This window comes from Prorops nasuta, unplaced genomic scaffold (genome assembly GCF_024137725.1).
Source record: "Prorops nasuta isolate Cenicafe-Biocafe unplaced genomic scaffold, Cenicafe_Pnas_1.2 PNAS00025, whole genome shotgun sequence".
NCBI lineage: Eukaryota > Metazoa > Arthropoda > Insecta > Hymenoptera > Bethylidae > Prorops > Prorops nasuta.
In genome coordinates this window covers 1,217,705-1,242,062 of record NW_027116822.1, presented here as the reverse complement: position 1 = coordinate 1,242,062, position 24,358 = coordinate 1,217,705, and the positions used below count along the sequence as shown (strand labels likewise).

The 24,358-nt window shown below is 35.9% G+C and overlaps 1 protein-coding gene across 1 annotated transcript in view; it reads left to right on the top strand.

The window, feature by feature from the left end:
* The window catches only part of LOC136782299 (monocarboxylate transporter 4-like), a 58,889-nt gene that overhangs the window by 14,893 nt on the left and 19,638 nt on the right, over positions 1-24,358 (top strand). Inside the window, exons 2-5 of the mRNA XM_066741635.1 lie at positions 7,387-7,646; positions 9,348-9,528; positions 23,238-23,354; positions 23,766-23,939. Of these exons, the coding sequence (XP_066597732.1) occupies positions 7,488-7,646; positions 9,348-9,528; positions 23,238-23,354; positions 23,766-23,939 (631 nt within the window). The 5' untranslated portion in view covers positions 7,387-7,487. The remainder of the gene's footprint in view (positions 1-7,386; positions 7,647-9,347; positions 9,529-23,237; positions 23,355-23,765; positions 23,940-24,358) is intronic.

Here is a 24,358-nt window from a genome sequence, read left to right as displayed (position 1 = left end):
TAATATTATGCAGAAAAGTTTTTTGGCTATCATTAGGGGTGATTTAGTATCTCCAGGAGAATCCTCAAGGAGGGCCAATGATTCAACTCGTGCAGCGTTGTAATTAATTTAGTCGAGCAAGCTGGTAAGCGTAGTTGCAGGATAAATCCACTAACAAACATAATCAGAGGATAAATAATGCATGTAGGCCAATATAAGCAATCTTCCTCGCAAGATTCCATCTCTCTTCGTAATTCTACATATGCATGAAGAATTAATATCCGCCAGGGTGGATGAATATGCAGATGGGGCGTTCGCAAAACGAAACTAATAGCACTGGGCAGATTTCAGTTCTGCCTGCCTGTGATTGGCGTTTCATTATCCGCCTCCCGTAAAACGCGTATGAGTAAATTCAAGCGTTTGCCAGGGCCACTCGTCGTTATTAAAAAGCCTCTCGGGTGAGTAAACGAGCTCATTAAGGCACCGCAATAAGTTAGCCAATCAGGAGGAGTCTCTATATTATCGAGAGTATAATATTGTATTACGATTCGCGGCTGCAAACAACAAAATTCCAATTTTAATAACGAAAACGAGCAACAACTACAATTTCAATTAGCAACAAACGAGAATTCAAAGAAAACAGGGACGAACAAAATCAGTCGTAATTTTATAAGAGTGTTGTCTGAGTAGTTACATACTGTGTTAGTCTGACTTGTGTTTTAAATTTTAAGCAAAAAATCTGATTTTGTGATTATAAAGAATTATTCAAATTTTACAAAAAGATAGTTGAGAAAAAAATAGACAAATCTTGTTCTTTTGTATTATTAACCTTAATAATTTTGATAAGAAATTTGTTCTTTTTTATTTAATTTATAGTGCTATTTTAATCGTTAAAATATCATCGGTAAATTCATTGTATTCGATTTTTTTAAATAATATTTAACGAGCTTGCGTAAATCCATTATTCTTTTTGCATCAGGAAAGATGAATAATCAAATGAGAGAGTTTAATATTCATTTCTGTGTGTAAATAAATTAAAATATATATATATGGTATTCTGAAGCTGCTCTGTAACAATATCAATAAGAGTTAATAAACGAGCTTTGCAAACGTCCCCAAAAATCACCAAAGGTTGCTCGCAAAAAATGCCAAAGTCGTCGGAAATCGACCTACAGCTGTCGCTGCTAGGGACCCTTACTCATATTACGGTGAATTTTTTTCGACGCGAGATATTTTGATAAAAAAAAAAACCTTAAGGTAGTTCCCTTCCTGAGGAAAAGGGCGCTTTGTTTAACCGTGCATGTGAAAAGCCGTTTGGTAGACGTTTATTAACACTTGGCGCAACGACTCTTTACTTCCAATTTTCCTCACTCATCTCTCATCCCGTCAGCGGTGGAAATGGAAGAAATTGATTGCCATCGGCGTGATTGACGAGTTCGAATTAAGCCTGTAATTGCGTCGGTGTATATCCCGATCGAAGCCCTTTCGTCGGTTTCTGCATTATTAGCGCCGCGGATGCGAACGAACGACATCCCGTGGATGTTCCTGGGACTAAAATCAAGTGACACGCGGGTCAATCATAAATCAGCCAACTCTCGCAGCGCCAAAAATTGAGCGCGCGCCCCTCGGAGTTTGGTTGATGTTCAGTGATAAAAGTCAATCATAAATCAGGCAGTCTCGTTAGAGAAACTTTAAAGTGCTTTGAGAAATTTTAACGGATCCCTCCGATTTTCCGAATATCCGACAGAGATATTGGGGATTTGAAATTCCATTTGACAGATCGAAACATTTCGGCGTGTGATCCCGAATATTATAACTCTGCGGATGGAGGATATATCTGTCCCGAATAATCAAGCACCTTTCTCGATTTCTCTGCGTGACTTAGCGCCGAATACATATGGTAGGCGACATCTCGTGGATGTTCCTGGCACTAAAATCAAGTGACACGGGCCAATCATAAATCAGTCAGTTCTCGTAGCGCCAAAAATTGAGCGCGTTGCTCCGAGTTTGGATGATTTTAAGTGATGAACGTCAATCATAAATCGGACAGCCTAGTAGGAAGAACTTTAAACTGTTTTGACGATTTTTGGCGGACACTTCCGGTTTTTTTAAATGTCCGACAGAGATGTGTCGGAGATGTGAAATTCGGTTTGACAGATCCAATTGTTTTATCGATAAGCGCATGAGCATCGTGACCTCGAATATTATAACGCTAATGGACGATTCGCCATTATCCTCCGTGTTAACTGGAAAGATCGTGGTGGGAAATGCACAGTGGCGAAGATGGGAGTGTTAACTTCCGAGTGGAGAGGGTTGAGAGGGAAAGGGTGGGTTATTATCCCAAAGGATTAATTCCCAGGCAAGCGGGCTCCAGTTCGACGGTCGTCACCTAATTGCCACGATCCCAGGCGTACAGGAAGCAACTCATGGCGGGATAGATACATACATATTCCTTCAGGAAAGCCCTGATCCCCTTACCGACATCGGCCATTTTACTCAAACGGAATTTCGATGCTGGAACTAAACCAAATATTAAGAAATTTGGCACGAAACAGCTCGATCGATATCTCACATTAATCAAATTTTTGCTGTCCAGCTGAATATCATTATTATTATATAAATGAAATATTGCCCAGCTCAGTCTTCGTCTCTCTGGAACGTTTGCAACCACTGAATTGAATAAGTGGAAAGAAGCATCTGTATGGGCAAAAAATGATTCTCTTGAAATTTTGCCAGTGACTAATTTACATGTGGATTTTAGGAAATTGGTTTGACAATCTCATTAGGTTGTATAATGAAATTCAATTGTCGGAGTATTTATATAAAATTTAAAGAGTGTTCCTTCTTAATCTTGAAAAATTTTGTTGGAATTTTCAGATATCCTCTATATACTACAGAGTGTTTCACAATTCATGGATGTTTCAGCAAAAGGCTAGTGCTCTCTGCTGAGACAAAGGGTCGTGTAATTCAATCTCCACATTGTTCCTTAACATGGCAGATGCCATCTTTCACCAGTCGCAAGACCTGAAGCATAATAGCTATTAATTTTCCTGCCAGCACCCTGTATTAATCGTTAATCAAAAATTGCAATAAAATTCTCAATTAACGGTCTCCTTTTATTAAGCAAAGCAGCCCACTAATTCAATTTAATATTGCCGTTGTTTGCTTTTATCATTATTTATTACAAGGCAGATATTATTTTATTAAATGGATATCTACCTTCTAAAACTTCACTGAAAAGTAGTGGGATGTATGTGTGTGTGTGTGTGTGTGTGTGTGTGTGTGTGAGCTTTGAGATAAAGGAGAAGTCTATTATTTATTAATTACCTGTCTAAGAAATAGACAGAGAAAGAGAAAAAGAGGTAATAAAAAAGTAGAATTGCAGGTGGCGATTGTGAAAGGGGCAACTGTTTTTAGCCAGTGAAATAATCGATAATTCACGCGACACGTTGATGCTCGTGGAAAATGGAGAAATACTGCACCAACGGGATTAAGCTACGTTTTCCTCGGGCGACGTTGGCAAAAACTGCGGATAACAAAAAATGTGACAACACCGGCTCTCTCTTACACATTCTTCCCCTAGATTGCTCCCGTAGCCTCCCCAAATGCTAGTAAAAAAATTTTATTAATTTTTAATCGAGCACGCGGAGACTCGCAAATTCATTGTCACTGTCGAAATAAAAATCGTTCAAAAGATATATAAGAAAATAATTGATTATTGCTATCAAAGACTTGTCATTTAATTAATATTTAATTATACTAATTAAACATAAATCTTCCTATAATTTTTTAATAATTCATTACTACAAATAGCAATAGTTAAATCAATACTAATTATAGAAGAAAAATTTACGATTGTATTGTTTAATTATTATTTTGTGTGTGTGTGTTTTACTTAAATTTATTTATTTTATGAGCATCATATAGGAGAATCGCAGAAACGAAGGGAGAACGCACGAAAGAGTGATAATATTAATAGGAGATAGGAAGAGGAATGTCTGGAACGTGGGGGAGTTATTACAGTGTAATATCACTGAAATATCGACAAGCCAGTAATGAAGTTGCCGCCGGCTATTTGGAAATGCTAATCTAGCTGGCAGTTTTTGAGCTTTTGATGCTCTTGCTGTGTGCGAAAGCTGCGGGCTTTACATACGTGCATGTGTATTTCATGTGGATGCGTAGGCAGGAAGAGCTATGTGTGCGAGATGAAATCAATAATACACCTCCATTCACTCTCTTCTGCTGTCTCCACGGTGTTCATAGCGTGTTGCTATGGTGTATTCCCACGTCCACTTCCCAGATATAAACTTTGCAATGAGCTTGTTTCCTCCAAAGTAGCACACTTCAATCCTTCATCGTCGTTATACACTTTCCTATTTCTATCTTTAACAGATTTTCCCAATGAAAGGGTTAAAATCTCGTTCTTAATTGTTATAATAAAAAATTGCGATACTAAATTTGTAATCACCCAAGCATTTTTTAACGACACAAATACCACTATAAGATTATCGTAGCAATAAACAAACAAACAAAAAATGAATTTGTGGCAAAATCGTGATTTGTCTTATGACCACACTCGTTTATTTGATATTTTGGTCGTGCTAGTGGTTATAGTATACCAAGGGTCGGACAGATAAATTTGCACACGGTAATTTTGAGGAGTTAACGCGTCTCGTTCCCGAAAGGGCTTTTCTCTAAACTCGGTGTTTTTTTTTTATGTTGGCCCATACATTTCCCAGACATTCATTGCCTGAGCCAATTTTGCCCGGAGAAGAAATTTCCAGTCGCCGACGTTAAAGCGCATATTTATTTTTTTTTTTGACGGAACTTTTCACTGTCGGTGGCAGAAACTTTGAAAGGCTCGAACTTCCTCCACGATTTGCACAATATACGTATAAAATATATACAAGGTAGGCCGTTTGAAAAGCCTGAAATGAGGTTATAAGAAAACATTTAACGACCTAATTATTAGGGTTATTAATTTTTTATGTTAGGGCATTTCGAAAGTTCCTTCCATTTGCATGATGGGTTGTGTGTATATGATACACAAGCTCCCCCTCCCCTCTATAGTTTGTTGTTGCAGTAGGTCGTAATGAAATAAATAGGGATTTTCATAAGCAATAACGATAGCATGAAAAATTGCCATTTGTCTTTTTATGGCCTCATATTACAAGAAATGCGTCACTTGGAATAACAATATAAAATAACGTTTATCTTCGCAATTATTAAAGACATCAATTTTTTGTATTAGACTTCTTCGAAGGTCCTTTTTATTTGCATGAGGAGAGGTTTTATGGAAAAAATTGATAGCCATTATAGTTACGGAGATAAACGTTTTCTTACTTCTATGCTCGGGGGTGTTTTCTGCGTCGCACCCTGTATATAGTATGCTATATATGCAAATATACTATAGTACATTGCCGGCTGCTTTCGCAAAAAGCTCGTATTTCATCGTAAAGCTATCACTCACGACTATTCTAGAATGCAGCATCTTCATTTTTTCCACCCTCTATCCGTCCCTCCCTCTTTAACATACACGCTTCACTCACGTCCGTTGTCTCACCCTCTTACAGACCCCAAGCTCGTCCCAAATATCAACATATACCCACCCCGAATAGAAAACTTATCTCAATACATTTTTTTGTCACCAGTGTCACACCTCTGACAAGTCTGTAATTACTCCATCAATCTCCTCCCCTCTCATCCTAAATCCTCGCCCTCTAAAAACACACCCCCTCTACCTAAGATCTACGATCGAACGAACGATCGATAGATCCATTGTGGTATCCAGCAAAGAATGGAGTTCCTCGTGTGATTTCCATGAAAAATTCAAGGGTACATTCTTAAGGGTGGTATATATGGATTTCAAGATTGGAGGGAAGTCAAACCGTTTGTTTTCAATAGTTTCTCCGGTGTTGATAGGGATCACGCTCGCTCTGCCCCTTCGACGTCTGGGACCCGAGTTCAATCTACCCGGATTACACCCTTCGCACTCCCAGCCACCCTCCGCCGAGCCACCCCCGCCCCATCCGACACCCTGCACCGTCCCCCGAAGCACCTTTAATATCTCAGCAAGTGGCAAAAAGATCCAGCTACGTTGCAGAGAGCTCCGGAGCGCGAATGCGGAAATAAATTTTGCATTAAGCCGCGTATATTATTGTGCATGCTACTCCACCTCCGATCCCACCCCTAAGAACGCAGTCGATTAAACCGAATAGGGCTGTTGGAACGTCTGACGTAGCGTCTGGGGAAAGATTTTCGTGAAATTCAGTGGTACAACTAAGCGATAACTCGGACGAGCGAAAATTTTAAAGTGGAATAGCTCCATGATAAATCGGACGGCAGTAGTAACGGACTACGTATAGTCGGTCGTATACCGCTTTGATCAGAGCGGGTAAGCGACAAAGCGGGTATCGAGACAAGTAGTATAAGTAAATTTCGTGAATGGCGAGTAGAAATGGTCAATGTATGGCGAGGCAAACAACCAATTCCATCGAATGTCTCAATTTCGATCATTCCCTTGATGTTTTTGCTAATTAGAATTTACGCGATCGATGAATTTTAACGAAGGATTAGGAGCTTTGGAAACTCCTACAGCTTTTTACTTTCAATGCTGTTTTTGTCAGTAGTCCGGTGCTGTATTAAATTTAAACGTCTTGCAACGGGACATGTATGGCAGCTGCACAATCTCGTACGTATAGCTGAATGCTACGTGCTTTAATCCTGAATTTATTTGCTCTTCTCTCTTTCTCTTTCTAGTTTCCTTGTCCCCTAGGATTTTTGTTATTCGAAATTTTTTACACTGCATGGGATCCACGCTAAATTCGAACACGTGGCATATTTGCATTTTAATTTGAATTTTTTTTCTGTCCAATCGAAACTCTTTTTAAGAAAACAATATTTAACATGATCGATGAGAAATTTAATGGTGGAAGAAAAGGGTAAGATTTGTTTATGAGGATAAAGACTATATTTATAGTGCGCAGTGGTAATTAGGTCACGAATATGAGCGACGATTAAAAAGTATTTTCTGCACGATTTACGAGCGTGTTCCTTCCGCCCATGTGGTATTAAGGGTTGAAATATACGCGCCGCGCCAGCGCCGAATACAAATCTGCCGTTTGTCTCCTGCAACGCTAAAATTCCGGCTGAAAATCGAGCTCACCTTCTCGGCTATCTCGAGCGACTACTTAAAAAAATTCCAAAGTCCCTTTATCCGTTTGATCAAAACTCTTGCTAATTACAACCGCGCGCGAATGCTTTTTTTATACACATAAATTAGTTAAAAACAATAAAAAATATATCTTTAAATTTGGTATCTTAACAATATATTTTTAGGTGATTCGAAATATAGACTTAGTAATAATAGATTAATCTAATGGGGGTTGTTGTTGTTCATGTTTTCAGATGATCTGCGAGTTGTTGTCAAGGGTGCTCGATGGTAAATTGAGGGTGGAAGGTGGTTCCCCGATGGAAAGGAGTCGATTGACAAGTGGTAAAAACTAAATATGCTGGTGGACGAGTGCAGGGCTGGGGGGTGGACGACGTCGAGCGTCCGCGGGGGGTGGGCCACCCCCTGCAGAGGATCAACCGTCGGTTTTGGCGGCAGCGTTCCATCCCTACACCAGGCTGGATCCATCAGATCCCTCAGGTCTCAACACTCAATGGTAAAAATATTAATTTTCTTCCAATATAATTAATAAATTAAATTATCATACCCTGATCGAACCATTAAATTAATTTATTCAACCCTCTTATCGCTATTATGAACCTCTTCAGACAGAAATGTTTTTCAAAAGCTCTATCAAATTGTTTGAATAATCTTTTTTTTATAAATATAATATCCTATGTTTAAATCAACCTTATACTCACTATAATTTTTCAATTCACTCAAATGAAATTCGTAAAATTTCCTATGTTTTACAAACAAAATTGAGCATTCCGCAGTGAATAAATTTCAAAATGATATATTACAGTAAACCCCAAAAGTTTAATATATTCTTTCTGCTTAATATCAAAACCATGCTTATTATCTTAAATTGCAGTATTTAACCCAGGCAAACTTTAATAAGCAAGCATTTCGATTTGATATACATAAGCCTATCTGGCGAAATTAGTGCTCGGAGATTATTCGACAGTAAAGCACAGGATATCATAACTGGTGAGCACGATATTCCAGTTTCACTGGATTCCACACTCAGTTGTGTAGCGTTTGCAAAGCGTCATTATCGAAACTTAATAATTCATTACTTTAATCAGTCGCTCACTGAATTAACCGAATAGCTTCAGGATGCTATTTGAAAAAGCTCGTTAAAGCATCAACGGGGGAAATTTGATTTTAGCTGGCTTACAAATTTTGATTCATATAGCAATTTGCACAATTTTGTTTTATCAAAGGAGGTAATTTTACTCCACGGTGTTTTCCTGCGAGATGTTCCTTGAAATTATTCATTGATAAAACGGAAGAGGATAGGCCTTAATTGAGAGAATTCTGCAATCGAGCTTCAATGGTGTTTTAGTGGAATTGTGGAGCCAATTAAAATATTTTTATCGCAGCTTTTAAAATCCTCGCGACTTCGCAAGAACTGAACAAAGTTTCGCAATGAGACTCGTATGGTCACTGTTAAAGTTTCTGCAGATACACCAAATTGCACGAGATAACGAACATAATTAATTATCAGAGTATTAATTCGAGCCACGTGAACACTGACTAACGAGAAAAAAAATCCTAATGCCTTTTTTCTTATCTCCTTCCACTGTACAGTTCTTCGTGAAATTTATCATAGTTCAGCAAACAAATGGAAACAAGCTTTTTGCTGTTTAAAGTAAAATTATTATAATCTTTATATCTGAAAGAGGCTTTATTGCTTGAGAAACAGAAAGAAAAATTAATTTTATTGCAAATTCTTCAGTGCGTTTTAAATTTTATTTCATATACGTTCTTATTCTGATAACTTTATTTACATTTGTAATTATATATTTTAATATATGCAGTCTATACTCGTTCACTTTACTTCCACAGAATTCATGTAACGTTAAATCTTTATAAAAAGCTGGATTCATCCTTCGTGAGTTAAAAAAATAGAATGAAAAATTCAAATCGTTTAACGAATTACACGATTAACAATATCCTGTTTTAATATTTATAAAGGAAATTTTTTAAAGAAGATTATGTGTATGAAAAAAATGTGTTTGATTTAAGATTATCAAATAAAAAGGGGAAAATAAGGTTTGCTTAGTTTCATCGTAGAAGAAGAACGTTACCCATTTGTCTCATGGAAAATTAGTAAAAAATTATATGATTTTGTAAGTGGAGAGTTTTGCTTTTTGTACAAGTTGGTTTTTATCATGGGGTTGGTGAATTTCAGGCTCCGCTGGAGACGCCGCGACGCTGCATGCACTGCCACCCGGTGCACCACGTGCCGAGCACGCCGAGTAATTACGTGGTACCACCCCCGGTTCACTACTACACCACTGGCCACTGCATGGAGAACGGTACCTACGTACCACCCCCTCCTCCCCCACTGCAACGAAGCTCCTACCACGGAGGTGAGTGGTATAATTCGCGTTTCTTCAATTAACATAAATCACAAACCACCCCTAACCCCACATCCCACCCCCATGGCAGCCCCTACCCTCGTAAAACACCAATAACCCACCCCTATATCTACCACCCTCGATCCACCACCCCCTATCTCACTCGGAGACACAAAAAATTGATCAATGACGCCGCAAAAAATTCTACCCCTAACCACTGCTGCTTCACCCCCCCCCCCCCCCACCACTCTACCCACACAATTCCAACTTCCTACCCTTTACGGGGGGCTAACGAGAAAAACCATGTGCGATGCACTCTCCGAGATAAGGAGAATTAATGAATCATGCTAAATTGGATTGTTTATAATTATATAAAGACGAATATTAATTAAAGTCTTGCGGGTGTATTGTTGGGAGACTTTTTCTTTTTAATTTTAGTGATATGTTTTAAAGCTTTTAACGATATTTGTCCTTTGAAGGGACGATCCAATTTCGTCCAGGACGAATGGCTTTCGAGGGAGATTCATGCGACTTTCAAAGAGTTTGGTATCTTAAATGCTCGCCCAGAACTTGGACTCGCTGTCAAAAATATTGCCATCAATATTTCTCGATTCTCTTTAATGAAAACTTTGCTATCGAGGAAAGTTCGGCCACAATGAAAAGTTCGGTTCTAATAGATCACGTGTTATCCTTTTGTCGTCGATAATTAAATCTTTGGAGAGGCGGAAATTTAAGACGATCCATAAATTATTTTAAGAGCATTGCTAAGTGTCGCTCAAACTTGTAATATTTTCGACAATAAAGCAGTTCTATCTTCCAGGAGAGTGTATGCTGTGTGCTACAAAGGGGGCATAGTGTGGAGGTGTTACTATTTATTCAATGATTTGATATAAACTAAAATTAATTAACGGTAAAACGCGTGATTAAGTAAACAATCGTTTTTAAATAAATTTTTATGAAATTGAAAAATATAAATTATATTTTTGATTCTATATATGTACGCTTGGTAATCTATTGTATTATTGCATTATTTACTTTTTCGACAGTTCTGAGGATTTAAACATTCATTTTAAGAAAAATGTGTTTAAAGAAATTTGGTACTTGAAATTCTTCAGTCTTCCTTTCATATACGTCCTTGTATAAGAAACTACTTGTATTTTTTGTGTCGAAGAAACGATCAATAGAGCTTACTTCCCATTTTACTACTTTTCTACTTTGAAGCGAATTCTTGTTTGAAGTATCTTGTGCAAAAAATTCGTCGTTTTTTTCAAAACTTTCGTCTTATGATAAAACTATCGTCAGGTTACTTCAGCGTTTAATGTCGTATCAAGCGGGGGCCTCATAAGGGGGTGCTCGAAACTTACTTTAATATAAATATAGAGTTTCTTTAGCAGAAGTAAATCTATAAACTTTGAAAAAGAATTCTGCAAATTTTAATGGATGCTTATATCTTTAATCAAAGTAATTTGACTATATCTATACGATAATATGAATTACAAGTAATTGATCTAAAGCTTGAAATTTTTCCCGAGATTGATAGTCAGGGGCAACAAGTGGGATAGGGTAAAATGTCCGATTTTTGGCTAAAAAGCGAGAGTAGCTCTGACCGATTGTTAATTGGGATATGAATATATAGGGAATTATAGAAGGGGTGGGTAGATGGTTGGTTAATAATTGCAATGGCGGTGGTAGCAATTACGCTTATTTATAAAAGCAAATATTAGCTCGGCCTTGCCTTGTTACGAGGCTGACCTAGCTTTACCCGGCCTCATCGGATAATACTGCCATACTATAGGATAACTTTACTTTATCTCGTGATAAATATATAAAAATTCATCCACCAAACTTATCCACTTCTCGTTAATATCTACGATGCAAAAAGTGCTCATCGAACCAAACAAACATAAAATGTTTCAATCCAGACTATTCCAATTAATTCAAACCAAAGTATTCATTAGCTTTTACGAACTAAACAATTTTTAATTATTCCAACAATCATTCTTTATCTTTAATAAAAACATGAGAGACGTTACTTCAAAACTTTATATATATATATATATAATCAATCGAGAAGGACCACAGATTGAAATTAATTTCTTCAAAAGTATTATTTCGCGATAAACATATTTGAAAATTGATTTTTATTGAATAATAATATGGCAGGTGGGAGGGGGGGGGGGGCAAAGTTTGGGGATAAAAGTTAGCAAGTCGATTTATCCGGATATTGGCAATATAGTGTGAAATGGAAGGGGAGAGTAGGCAGGATCGAATGTTTGGAATTGTTTGACGTTGGAGAAAACTGGGCTGGCTGTGGGGGAGGAGTGAGGGGGATATTTGTATTTATATATCGATGCGTATCGGTGAAAAAGGAAGCTCGGTTTCCATCTGGCTTGCAAATTGCTGAATTCAACCTGGGCAACAACGACTTTTAGCCGACTTTGCATCGACACTCGTATTACCCCGTTGCGAAATCGCATTACTGTGGCTGGATCTCGATACTATATTATATAAGATGAAACGTAATTCCTATCGTTTAAAAAAAAGTGTATTATGGATTAAAATTAAAGTCGAAGAATTTTTTATTTAAAAAGAATTTCATGAGCAAACGATGGAAAAAATGTAAAAAAGTTTTTTGGTACTTGACAGATTTCTTGTGGTCTGCCTATATATTAATTTAGAAATAAATAATGGTGAAGCTATGTGTGATTTTTGTTATTTTTTTAATCTAACAATAAGATATTCAAAATTTCCATTTTTAACCTTTTTTTATTATTATACATGCGAACCTCATTTGAATACAAATTTTTCCACTCAGTTTTACACCTCATATTTGCATCATTTTGGGACTTGACGATAATTCTGTTGCACCCTGTGTATATATACAGGACGTGTAATTAATTTTAACAATCTTGAAACTTTGGGTAGAGAAAGAAATTCCAAGGATTAAACTTGTATGAAAATTTTATGTATAATCCTTAGTTGAAAAGTTATTACGATTAAAAATTCTTGAATTCATCTCTTTCTATTGGCTAATAGTATATATGTATACATATAGCATTATATACTTGTTGCTGCAGAAAGATAGATGCTGGAAATTCGATAGTTTCTTCACTCAACATCTTCCAGAACGACCCAGCCAACAGATTTAGTTGTTCGTGTGATTGAAAAATTTAATTTGGAGAAAGTGTCACAGCAAATTTTCAGCTTTCCATCGCTGCTCCTAAAAGCTATAGGAATTGATTTTAACTGGAATTTTTCTGAACTATATAAAAACAAAATGAAAAAATGCCTTCTAAACTAATCTAACAATTATAACTATAATTATATAAGTGATGCAAAAAGTTTAAATAGAAATAAAAACCAGATACATATGCAAATTCGAGTCCAGAAAAATTCTTTAAATAGTCGAACAATTTTAGTTGCAACAAGCTGGCACTGGAACGACTAGATGGCGCTATATGTCAGTTGTCCTAACCTAATCTAAATCAAAAAAACCTAGCTTTCTAGTAGTTAACGAGAATGAGATCGATAATAAAATCAATAAAACTACGTTGCAATAAAGCAGATGTTTGAGAGGCGAGAGGAAAAAAGAATTAGATCCATTGAAATTAATGAAATTTCCAAGAGGCTGAGAACAATGGCGGTCGCCTGAAGTTGGCCGCAGTGTGCTGTAGTAAACTATGCTCAAAATGGAGTCGAGGAATTCACTAAAATGGCGGACAATGCCACGAATCCGACGACGATGGTTGTAAAATGAATACTCTGCTAACTTCGTGCACGTAAAATTGAGAATAATGGAGGCTGCCTGAAATTAATTGCAGATTTGGAACGAGTATTCGGTAGGTCTTGCGGAAAGGTGCATCTCTGTTGTTGCGACAAGTTTCGAAGAAAAAACTGTCCTATGAATATAATACTAATGATGGCTGCTCGGCCAAGCACATTAATTCATCAGCAGTTTTGCATCAGTATTCACCTTACCCCCACCACCACCACCACACTTTATGTCTCCAGGCTATATTATCCACCCTATACATGTGTAATATATACATATATGGGTAGAGTACAGCTATCCTGCAAACCATATCCACGACCCCCACCTCTCTAAAAACTTCATCCAGTAAATTAATAGATTGGACCCACCCACGTTAATTAATCGAATATCCAAATTAATTAATCGTTTCAATCTGACAAATTCGCGTGAAATTTCTAAGCGAATTATCGAAAGGGAGGACAAACAATTCCCTTTTGGAATGAACAAGTTTTAACTGGTAACATTGATTGGAAAATTACCGCAATGTTTGTTTAAAATTAACACAGTTTCGAAACAACTGTAATGTAACGCTGTAACGTTGATTGCAGAGGTCAAGACTCTATTTAATTTCTTGTAGTTTAATTAGGATATATGCATGTACCGATTGAAAAAATAATAAACACATTATATTTAAGAATATTTTAATAGTACAATGTACAGAATGTTTACATTGTTGAAATTTCTGCAAATATTTGATGCTCTATGATGGAATATATTGTGTTTTCTTCTCTCATGGTACATTATTGAGGTTATGTTTCTTGCGTGCTTTACGCATTCTGCCGGTGGTTTCCGGCAAAAAGTCTCGTTATTATGTAAAGGGCCAGAGTACAAAGGGGGGATTCGTGTAAAAAAGGGCTACTGGAGAATCGTGAGGTGGAAAAAGATGAGGTGAGAGAAAGGGGAAAGAGCTAGTGGGGGGAGGGGGGATGATGTGTTCCTTTTTTTTATAATAAATCTGTGGTTGCGTTAAATTCGACGCTCGAGGCCAAATAAAGTTTTCAGTTGTGAGTTTTCCTGATCGATATTCCAATAATGAAGCCATATCCGGTACACGATTTGATTGGCGCGGCAAGCATTTGCTCAATCGACTCTTCAACCTCGAGATTTACACGATTCTTTCCTCGTGCAAAAGTGGTGAGGCCGAGGAACGAATCAACAGTGAATTCTTTCAATGGTACAAGGGATGATGTTGAAGGGAGGCTGGAACTTTTAAATGAGCTTAAACTAATGGAGACAAAAGTTTTTTTTTTTAATTAATGAGAGAAAATATATATATATATATATATAGTTAAATAAAAAATAGAAGGTGAAATATAAATATTATATTTGTGTAATTGAAAATCTTTTTCGTACATGGGGAAAAATTATTTAAATAAAATGATATTTTTTCCTCGTATATAAATTTATAATTGCATATGATTTAAAATTAATAATTACTTGCAATGCAATTAAAATTAGTATTCATGTGGTTATAAATATGCTCTTTTATTTTATTATTATAAAAATTGTGTTTACGATAAAATAAGGGAAGCTATAAAATAAAAATTAATATGATAGGGATGGTAAATCTAAATGGTTATAGTGGTTTTCATTAATTATTGAAGAAGAAAAATAGTTTTCCAGAGAAGAGCATAACTGGAAAAAATTGATGAAATTTCTCGTTCTAAGTAGGAATTTTCCCTCGAAATATCATCGTGTCTCGGTGTAATAACTCTGTGTGTTCTTTCCTTTACTTTTGCCTATTTTTTCCGAGGACAAAGTTGGACAACAGTGAGAAGCCTAGTTTGGAGCAAATGCTGCACAGTTGGCGAAATTTTTAGCCAGGCTGGAAAATTCCCTAGGCATTCCTGGCCATTTCGTTTCGCTTCGTCCATTCGTTAATTGTTACCCACAGAGCTTCTTTTGTCGAGTGTGTTTACGCTCCACTCGTGATTTTCTATCGTTTATTGCACCGTCTCAGACATCTCCCATATACATGAAAAAAAATCCGATTTTTTCAATAACTTTATTCGTCGACATAATTATAATACGACGTATGGTGTCCATTTTATATGCCCCTGATTTAATAAATTTATTATACAAGCAAATGATATATATATATACGAGAGATGAGTAGTAATATCTTCATCATGGAGTACCAAAGATCAATAAATATAGCTATATAAATACTTCTAGATAATTGTTTATTTCTTTTTAAATGTTCTGATACAAGCAGTTGGATTTTTTTATAAAGAATGCACGAGCTCATAGGCTAATTTCCATGCAACAATGTATGTAGTATTGAATAAGTTTTTATAAAAATTAACACAATAAAAAGAGTACAAGAATTCCAACTCTTGCACGTATAAAACGAATATTACTTTATTTTTATTCTATAATCTATAGGAAATTTAAGGATGAGTGAAATTTTCACTGATAGCCCTAAAAGCTCCCGTTTTTTACACCCCTGGTTGGAAGACATTATTCGCCAACATAACGACAGTACGACTATAATACCATCCCCTTTTCCTCTTAACCCAATTTAACGATGAATGAAAAGCTCACAGGGAGCCCCCCCACACCCCCTTTATTCTACACCCCTGTTTCGAATACTTTATTTGCCAAATTAATGGCTGTACGACTAATTTGCTGTGCTACACATTCTTTTTTCTACATCCCAGTTTCAATGGCCTTATTTACCAAAATAAAGACAGCACGACTAATACCATTCTCTTTTTACTCTCTCTGCCCAACTTAACGATGAATGAAAATCTCACTGGGAGTCCTCCACGCCCCCTTTTTTTACACCCCTGTTTCAATGACTTTATGCACCCACAAAAAACAATACACAACTCTAATCCCATCTTCTTTGCCTCTCTTGATCCAATTCAACGATGAATGAAAGTTTCACTGGAAACCCTCCACAACCCTTTATCAACGACTGTGTTAATAAAAGCACAATCCCTTAACTAATTTCATTATTCCTCGAAATAAAAGAAAAATCTCCACTGACAATTATCAATGCTATAGTCTTTCAACAACTATTTTTTAATCAAAAGTCTTTTGCGTTGTGCATTCGAGGAATAATGAATTGGTCATTGATTATACGGTGAGGTTTTTTTAATAAAGACTTTGATGATCGACACAACGAACATTTTAACGATATTTCATTTTAATATCATTATAATTCATTACCAAAACTTGTCATTTCTCTAAAATTATTGTGAAAGGCAAAACTGGTGTTCAGAAATTTTATTCGTTCAGTTGAAACGAATAACTAAAATTATTATAATAATAAAAATAATAATGGCCATAAATCGATGAGAAAGTAATTCATTCATCGTTCCTAATGAAAACCACTGAAAAATCTATGCAGGTTTAGGTAAAACTAGGTAAAAGGACTTTTCGTCTCTGTGCCACTTAAGATGAAATACAATGCTCTTAATTATCTCGTTGAACAAACGTTGCCCTAAATGACGTTGAACGAGGTTCTAATGAGACGAGAAGAGCCAAATTCTAATTTTTCTTCTATTTCTCCTCTACTTATCTCTCCTCGTTTTCTTAACAGCCCTAATGACACAGAAACAAGCCCTATCGCTTAGCCAATAACCACTCTGCATTCCTCCTTGCAGTTCTCCAAGCTATCACAATGAGTTCCCCTTTAATTCATGATTGAATTCGTGATTCGCCACTTGGTGCGAACAAATGCTCAACTCCAACTACAAAACTTTCTTCCAACCATTTAATTGAACCACTTTAAATTTCACAAAAACTATGAATTTAAATATTATCATGATAATTGCATAAACGGATTCATAATTAGCTTTGCGAACTTTTTATGCACGCCAATGAAATAGTAATTAAAGTGGTTAATGAAAGGGGAAGTTTGTTTTTGGGTTTTGGCTATGTTTACACTGCTGACAGAAAGTTTCTGACTACTCGAGAAAATTGCGTTAAAAACAGTCCTTCTTCTGAAACACGTGGAACTGGTAAAAAGACGTCAAAGGAATTTAGAGAAAAATTCTGTATTTTTATTACTTATAAATTTGTTTATTCGACATGTTTGGAGATGGTAGTCTGTATACAAGAATTTTTTTCAGTCAAATATACATAATAATTAAGTGAATTAATTTCAAAAAGGGTAAATGTTTGAGTAAAAATCTTGATAAATAGAAACTCTGAAGGGAATAATTAAATTAGTTGATGAGAAAAGTATCTTTTTTTATACTCAATGCAAACTGCAGGCCAAACAAGTAGGAAATAAGAGGCACTGAGGAACAAAAGTTCTCCACGGTCAGTTTTCTTTGGAGGATTTTTCCGAGACTATACCACTTTGAGTTGGCAACTTTAAAGTCCATCTGTTTGTCTTGTTCATAGTGAGAGTTGCTTTGGTCACGATAGTGATGTGTATGTGTGTAGAAAGTCTGCCTTTGTTCGATTTCCCGCTGTTACTCGGAGATTGTGACTGACCACGTGTTTCTTTCTCCCCTTCAAGTAGTACAACTCAAGCATTAAGTATCCCCCCACACAATTAGCCCCTCAACACACAGTAAACAAGAGTTCTAGAAATTAATTTAGTTCATTTATATTTGTATTTTAATATATAAAAAGATTATATACATCTTCTAAAACTCTCTATAATTACATTCGTATGTAACATAAAAACATTAAAAAAAAAAAAAATTCATTCATTCGTCCAGTAGGATAAGCTCAAGAGCTACATTATTTCGTTACTGAAATGATCCAAGTAAAATCTGTTTCCCAATTGGCTAATATAAGAGGTAGAGGAATACTTTGGGAGAAAATTATCCCTTATTTCAAGGGTTCTTGGATTTGATTGGTTTTCGAGAATATTCCAAGCTGTACCTTACTTGTTTGCAGGAGGATCCCTCGAGATTGTTTGGACATGGGTGAGGTCAAGAATGTCGTTTCAATTTTAGAATATTTCGGATTAATCGTAGCTAAAACGTTAAGAGAGAAAAACTTGGCGATCGTTGAAAGTTTTCTTTCGTTTGAAAACAGATGCAGCTAGGTTAGTAGTGGTGGAAGGCTCATGAAAGGGAGATGGGGGGTAGAGGTAGTGTATTGGAAAGAATTGAAAAGCAGTGGAAAAGGAAGGGATAGGGAAGACAAGACGATGGCTCCCTGGGACTAGCAGTGGAAAAAGAGGTCAATGATTGCGAAATGGAAACCTCTCCTTGTACGAGTTGGAATTCCCCAGAGTGATTTCCCGACCGATTTTTATCGTCCTACTCGCTATTTTCTCATTCATACCCAACGCACTCTCATTATTAAATCTTAATCGACCCAATGTTCTCTTTTTTATTCTACTTTGCCAAACTGCAGATTTTTTCCAGAGACCAGCGTAAATTTGACGAATGGAGAATCGATGTGGCACGGATAGGTGGATTTTGGTGTGGAATTAATGGGAAATAGTGGAGGGAGCAGTGATATACAGGGTGTAAATTTTAAATCAACAATGTGTGCATGGATATAAAAATTTATTTAATTCAACAATTATTGCAATTATATATTATTACAAGATTGTTCTTTCAGATCTGCCTGTTCAACAATGTTTAAATTTAATCAAAGTACGGAGATTTTTAGCTCAACCGAGTTGTGGTTATGATACTTACATGACCTTGCAACTGTATATATATATTTAGTAAAAAATAGTGCTAGTTTTTAATAGCCTTTAACTCGACAACCACCAAAGAGATTTTCATGGGACTTGAAAAGTTTTATTGAGACAAATATTAAAGGAACGTTTGCGTTTGAGCAGCTTCGATTATTTTCTTACACCCTGTATAAGCTATACTACGATATAAATGAAAAGTTTTCAATGCCTCGGTTCGATTTTCAATCTCGCTTCTAACGATCGCTTGGAAGAAACATTTTGTCGTTCGGTACGCGTATAACGATGCCATTAATTTCACGGGATTTTGAGATGAGGTATCTCTCTCGCGTTTATAGACGTTCCCCTCGTAAACGCTCAAACCTTTCACGCCCCCCTAAATTTCAATACATCTGATTTACAGTCATTCGCTGTGCTCCTTCTTATAATTCTCTTTCTATAGAGAAATATATATATATATATATATATATATAGAGCGCACGGAAGCTACATTTAAAACTAGCACTACTGAAAGAAATGTCAAATTATTTTTGTTCAATTTGGCTTTTAATAAAATAAAAACATTACAAAGATTGATGAGCTTTTTAATTAAAATCTATTTGTAATGCAAGATTTTATACAAATTATTTGTCACATTAATTTTCTGTTGATAATGTTCAAGAAAAAAATTTCTAACACGTTAAATTAATTGATGATTCGATATTGTTCTATAATCTTGAGAAATTAATGATATTTTGATAAAGTTCGAAAGAATTTGTCTGGAATATGTAAATGTTTGTAAAGAATCTCATAAATTCGAAATAAGATTGAAGGAGCTCAGAGGAAAAATAATAAATCCTAAAGAAGAGAGGAGGGGTATATTTATGGGCGTAGAGGCGTTGACTCGTTGATTTTCGAAAAAAGGTAGCTAGTTTGTTGTTTTTGAGGCAAGAAATTTCTATTTGAAGGCTCGAGGCTGGGTTTCGAGGAGTCGTTGGACTTTCATGGGGTAGTTTTAGCCCTCGTCTCATCCCATCTCAGCAAACACGAGTGTCTGCCTCGTCAGGACTCGCAATTCCTTCGTGATCCTTCCATCTGCTCTTTTTAAAGCTCACGCGCACCAAGCTCCACCTCCACTCTGATTTGCATTCCAACGCCAATTTATTGAATCAATACTTTCTCGTCCCCAGGAATAATGAATAAAACAAATCAGCCCGTCCAATAAGCTTCGTTTCTACTTTTAATGAATTCGAGAAATTTACTTTCTTGCCTAATAAATCCTGGATATTATAAAAATGCTCATTGGCCATTCTGCAGTTACTGCTAACATAAAAATTGCAAATAACAAAGATTGTCGAACAAAAATTCTCGTCCTTGATTAAAGCCTCGAACAAATGGCTTTTAAATCTTTAAATACTTTTTAATCGAGTGCCAGAGAGTTAACAATGGTACAAAGCTTTTTTTTGAAGAATAACATTTTTCCATATGATAAAAATATTTTATTTATTTCGCAGAATTGCACAGAATCAGAGTTTATGCTTAGGAGGGAAATTTCATAAAATTTTAAAGGCTATTGGGTCCCTTTAAAGGTCACTCGCCTCTGCAGAGTAAAGAGGGATACATCTTAATTTGCATAACGCAGATCCTGGCTCAGGACTTTCAGGATCTTTCAACTTGGATCTGCTTTCCTTCCGATGTTTCAATATTCCAGAAATTATTCATTGAAAGTTGGACCGTTACGTTACGTCTCAGGTTGCATCGCGTGCTGTTGCATAATATTTCATGTACCTCGATACTTCCACTGTCCAATAGAATTCCTCTTCAAAGATACATGGATCGATAAATATCTTAAGGAAATCTGTCCATTTACTGGACCAACTACAGCATGATAAGTTTACCCACAACTATTTTCAATAGCAATAGCCAATGGAGATAAATGCGCAAGACTCAAGACCTGAGATTTCAGCAGAAATTATTCTCTAGAAGAATTTTCATGATAAAATGTTACAAGGAAAGAGCTGTATATAAATATATATATATATATATATCTTTTTCTATTTGAGAATTTACACGAGAGGAGAAAAAGTATATTATTTATTCAGAATATTTGGTTGATATAAAAGGTAAAAAAGACAAGTAGGGAAGCAGGGTGTATGATTCTTTTATCGTTTCAAGCTAGTACTTCATGTATAAGTGTAATATAGAAAGTAAGAGAAAATTCTCTTCTCCGTTACAGCATGATTACAAGCTATCTGGTAAGGAATATTGAATAAAGTAAGAATAGCTTTAATATGAAAGTAAAAAGTACACTGTGGGAAATGGAGCAGTTGATATTTCCCTGAGAATACAAATATATGTAAAATATGAAGAGGAGTGGAAGGTAGATAAATTAAGGTAGAGGGGAGGGGGTGAGAGAGGAGAGAAATGGGTGGATTACTTTTTTTATTCGTGGGCCTAATTTTAATTTGGGTTAATGCTCTGGGTGTCATTAATAAATATTAAGAGCAGAGTTAAACAGTAGTAAAGCTGCTTTTGGGTCGGACATTAAATATCTGGCAGGCATTAGCGCCTCTTTTGTAAAATGGGCTTTCACCCCCATCAGGCCTTGAATCTTGGTTGAGATAGAGATGGGGAAGGTGGGGGGGGGGGGGGGATAAGATTTTCAAGCCACACGATAAATTTTCTTAAAACTCTACGGAGTCTCGATAAGATAAAGAAGAATTGCTTCGCCTCGCTTTTATTCAACCGACAAATCCTACGTTACACCAAGCTCGCTTTGACACTGTCCATTAACAATATAATTACAGGGAGGGTAAAAAAATGAACAATAAATTTTATATCTTTTTCTGCTGCAGGATTCGTTCCTTTTGATGCAGAGTATATGATCTTAGACCAAAGCTTATAAATTTATATAGGGCGAATGATATTGAGAATAAAGCTGCTAAAAACAATATTATCGTATTATTGAACCTAAGGCTACAGGAAATATTTGAAATGGAAATAATTGAAATACGGACTAATATATATTTGTGTTTTTAACAGTCAGGGATGCACTGCAAAGACGATAAAACACTCATGCTGGATTTTAAAGCCTTAAATCTTTTAAATACCTCAGTTATACAGGGCTTCGAATAACTCTTGAAACGTAAAGCATAAACAATACAGAGAAGAGCCTCTCTATTAAAAAAAAAAAAAATCAAAAGGACTTCCATTTAACTATAAGTATTATCTTTAGCTACAACATTTTTACTGTTTATTATTTATCCTTTTAAAACTCTCCTACGAGCCATTTCTTTCGACTGCATTAGAATAAGAATGACATTGCCAGTGGTGATAAGTAGCATTAGTCAGTCATGTAAAAGTAAATATTTTTGACATTAGAATATTACTATTTAAATATTAATATTGAAAAGAATTTATTTATCTGTTGTAGCTCTGGATTTTTAATGGTTTATTCATAAGAACAATTGCAGTTAATCCACCCCTGAAATATTTGTGTATTAATATGTGAATTTTAAATTTGTTCACTTGAATAATTACAATTTTGAGCTTGTACTACTTAGCAGTCAGACGAGTCATCAATTAATCAAGGAAAGATGCAGAAAATGCATATTGAAGTAGTGGGATTAAAGGTAATAAAGAAAACGAAAACTTGAGAGAAAAGCACGGATTCCAAAGATCGTACGAGTGACATGTAGCTTTTTGAATGAGACTGCAGGCAGAATATAATTCGTTGGTCGGTGATTCAAAGAGAAGATTCAGTTATTCCATGTTGAACAAACTGAAATGAAACATTGTGGTGACAGATAAAACTCGTAAAGGGAATTTTTAATAACTCCTATGTAACTGTCGAGCACGTGTATTGAATTTTTCTGTGTACCATCAATAACAAGAAAACCATTGCAAGTAGTTATATCTAGCATTGGTCATCCCTGTGTACTTTCATCAAGAAAAAGTATTGGAAACAGTGATTGGAATAGAGGAATGAAAATTCATCAGAAAAACGAGTATTTATAAATTAAAAAGTGATGATTGTAAGGATCGCAAACACGATACGTCATTTCCTGAATGAGCTTACCACAAGGCATTGTTCGTTAGCGGATTCAATTATTCCGGTCTAAACAGTCCGAAGTAAAACATTAGCTTGACAGGTGAAGGTTATAAAGGAAGTTTTTTAATTAAGGCGATGGATGAGTCGTGGACGGGCAGATAGCCAGGCTTTCGGAGGGCCGTGAAAAAGCTTGAAAAGCGCGGAAGGCAACTGTTACCAGGAGAGCTTACTAATGTGTTGTGTTGTAGCTGTCTGTTTACTTTCAGATAGCCGCATGCGGTACGCGGACATGGAGGAAAATCTGCCAACAGCGACCAATTCCAATTGGGTCCTTGGTGACCTCAGGAGTCTCCACAGGTGCGTTCCTGCCACAAGACGTACAGGTAAAGAAAAAACAATTTCTTCTTTCTTTCACACCCCATTTTTCCTCCTGAAATTCCCTCCATTCATGCAGCAACAAAATAATTGTTATAAAAAGATATAATAAATATTCTATTGAACAAAACACTATATCCAATTATAAATTTCAACCATGAATGTATGTAAAAATAATATTTTAATATATATGTAAAGAAACAGTTATGGGTTCGTAAAAAGCGTATAAAATCCAGAAGTAATCAACGATTTCATGTTTCCTGTAAAATTTGTTGTTCGTGACTCATGCCGCTTTTAAAACGACCGATTCAATCGACCCCCTACTTGCTTGGGTCTTCGATCGAATTCGATTCGACTGAATTTTAGAGGGATCGTAAAAAATTCGTAGGTCAGTTTCCACATGGATTGTTTTGTCGCAGGGATAGACGTGACGGGAATGCGCACGCATTTTTATCCCGAGGGAGGCTGGGGCTGGCTGGTCTGCGCGGCAGGTTTCCTCGCGCTACTCCTAACTGCTGGTATGCAACTGGCTTTTGGTCTCCTGCATCTTTACGCTGCCAGACACCTCGGCGAGAGCCATTTTATGGATATTGGTTAGTCCTTTTGTGTATAAATCGTCGTAATAATTTTACAATATTTTTAAGCCACGAGTCAAGTTGAATTGTTTGATTCGAAACAAAGGGCAATCGTTTGTTTGCATTATTATTATTATTATTTAAAATCTATGCATTTTAAAGTCTTGAACAGCAAACGAAGGAGTTTTTATATCATTATTGCTTTTATTGTAAATGTTGGGAATTAAATTAATTTTTTAGCATACAAATGCATGCTAAAAAAAATTGATCATATATGATAAATCATTATGAATAACATTTTATCAGCTTTTTTTTATTCCGTTGTACAAGAAAATTATCATATTACAATGTGAGGAAACTGCTTGCAAAATTAATTAAAGCTATGTAAATGCAAATTTATATATATATATATATGTATATATTTTTCTTTTTTCTAT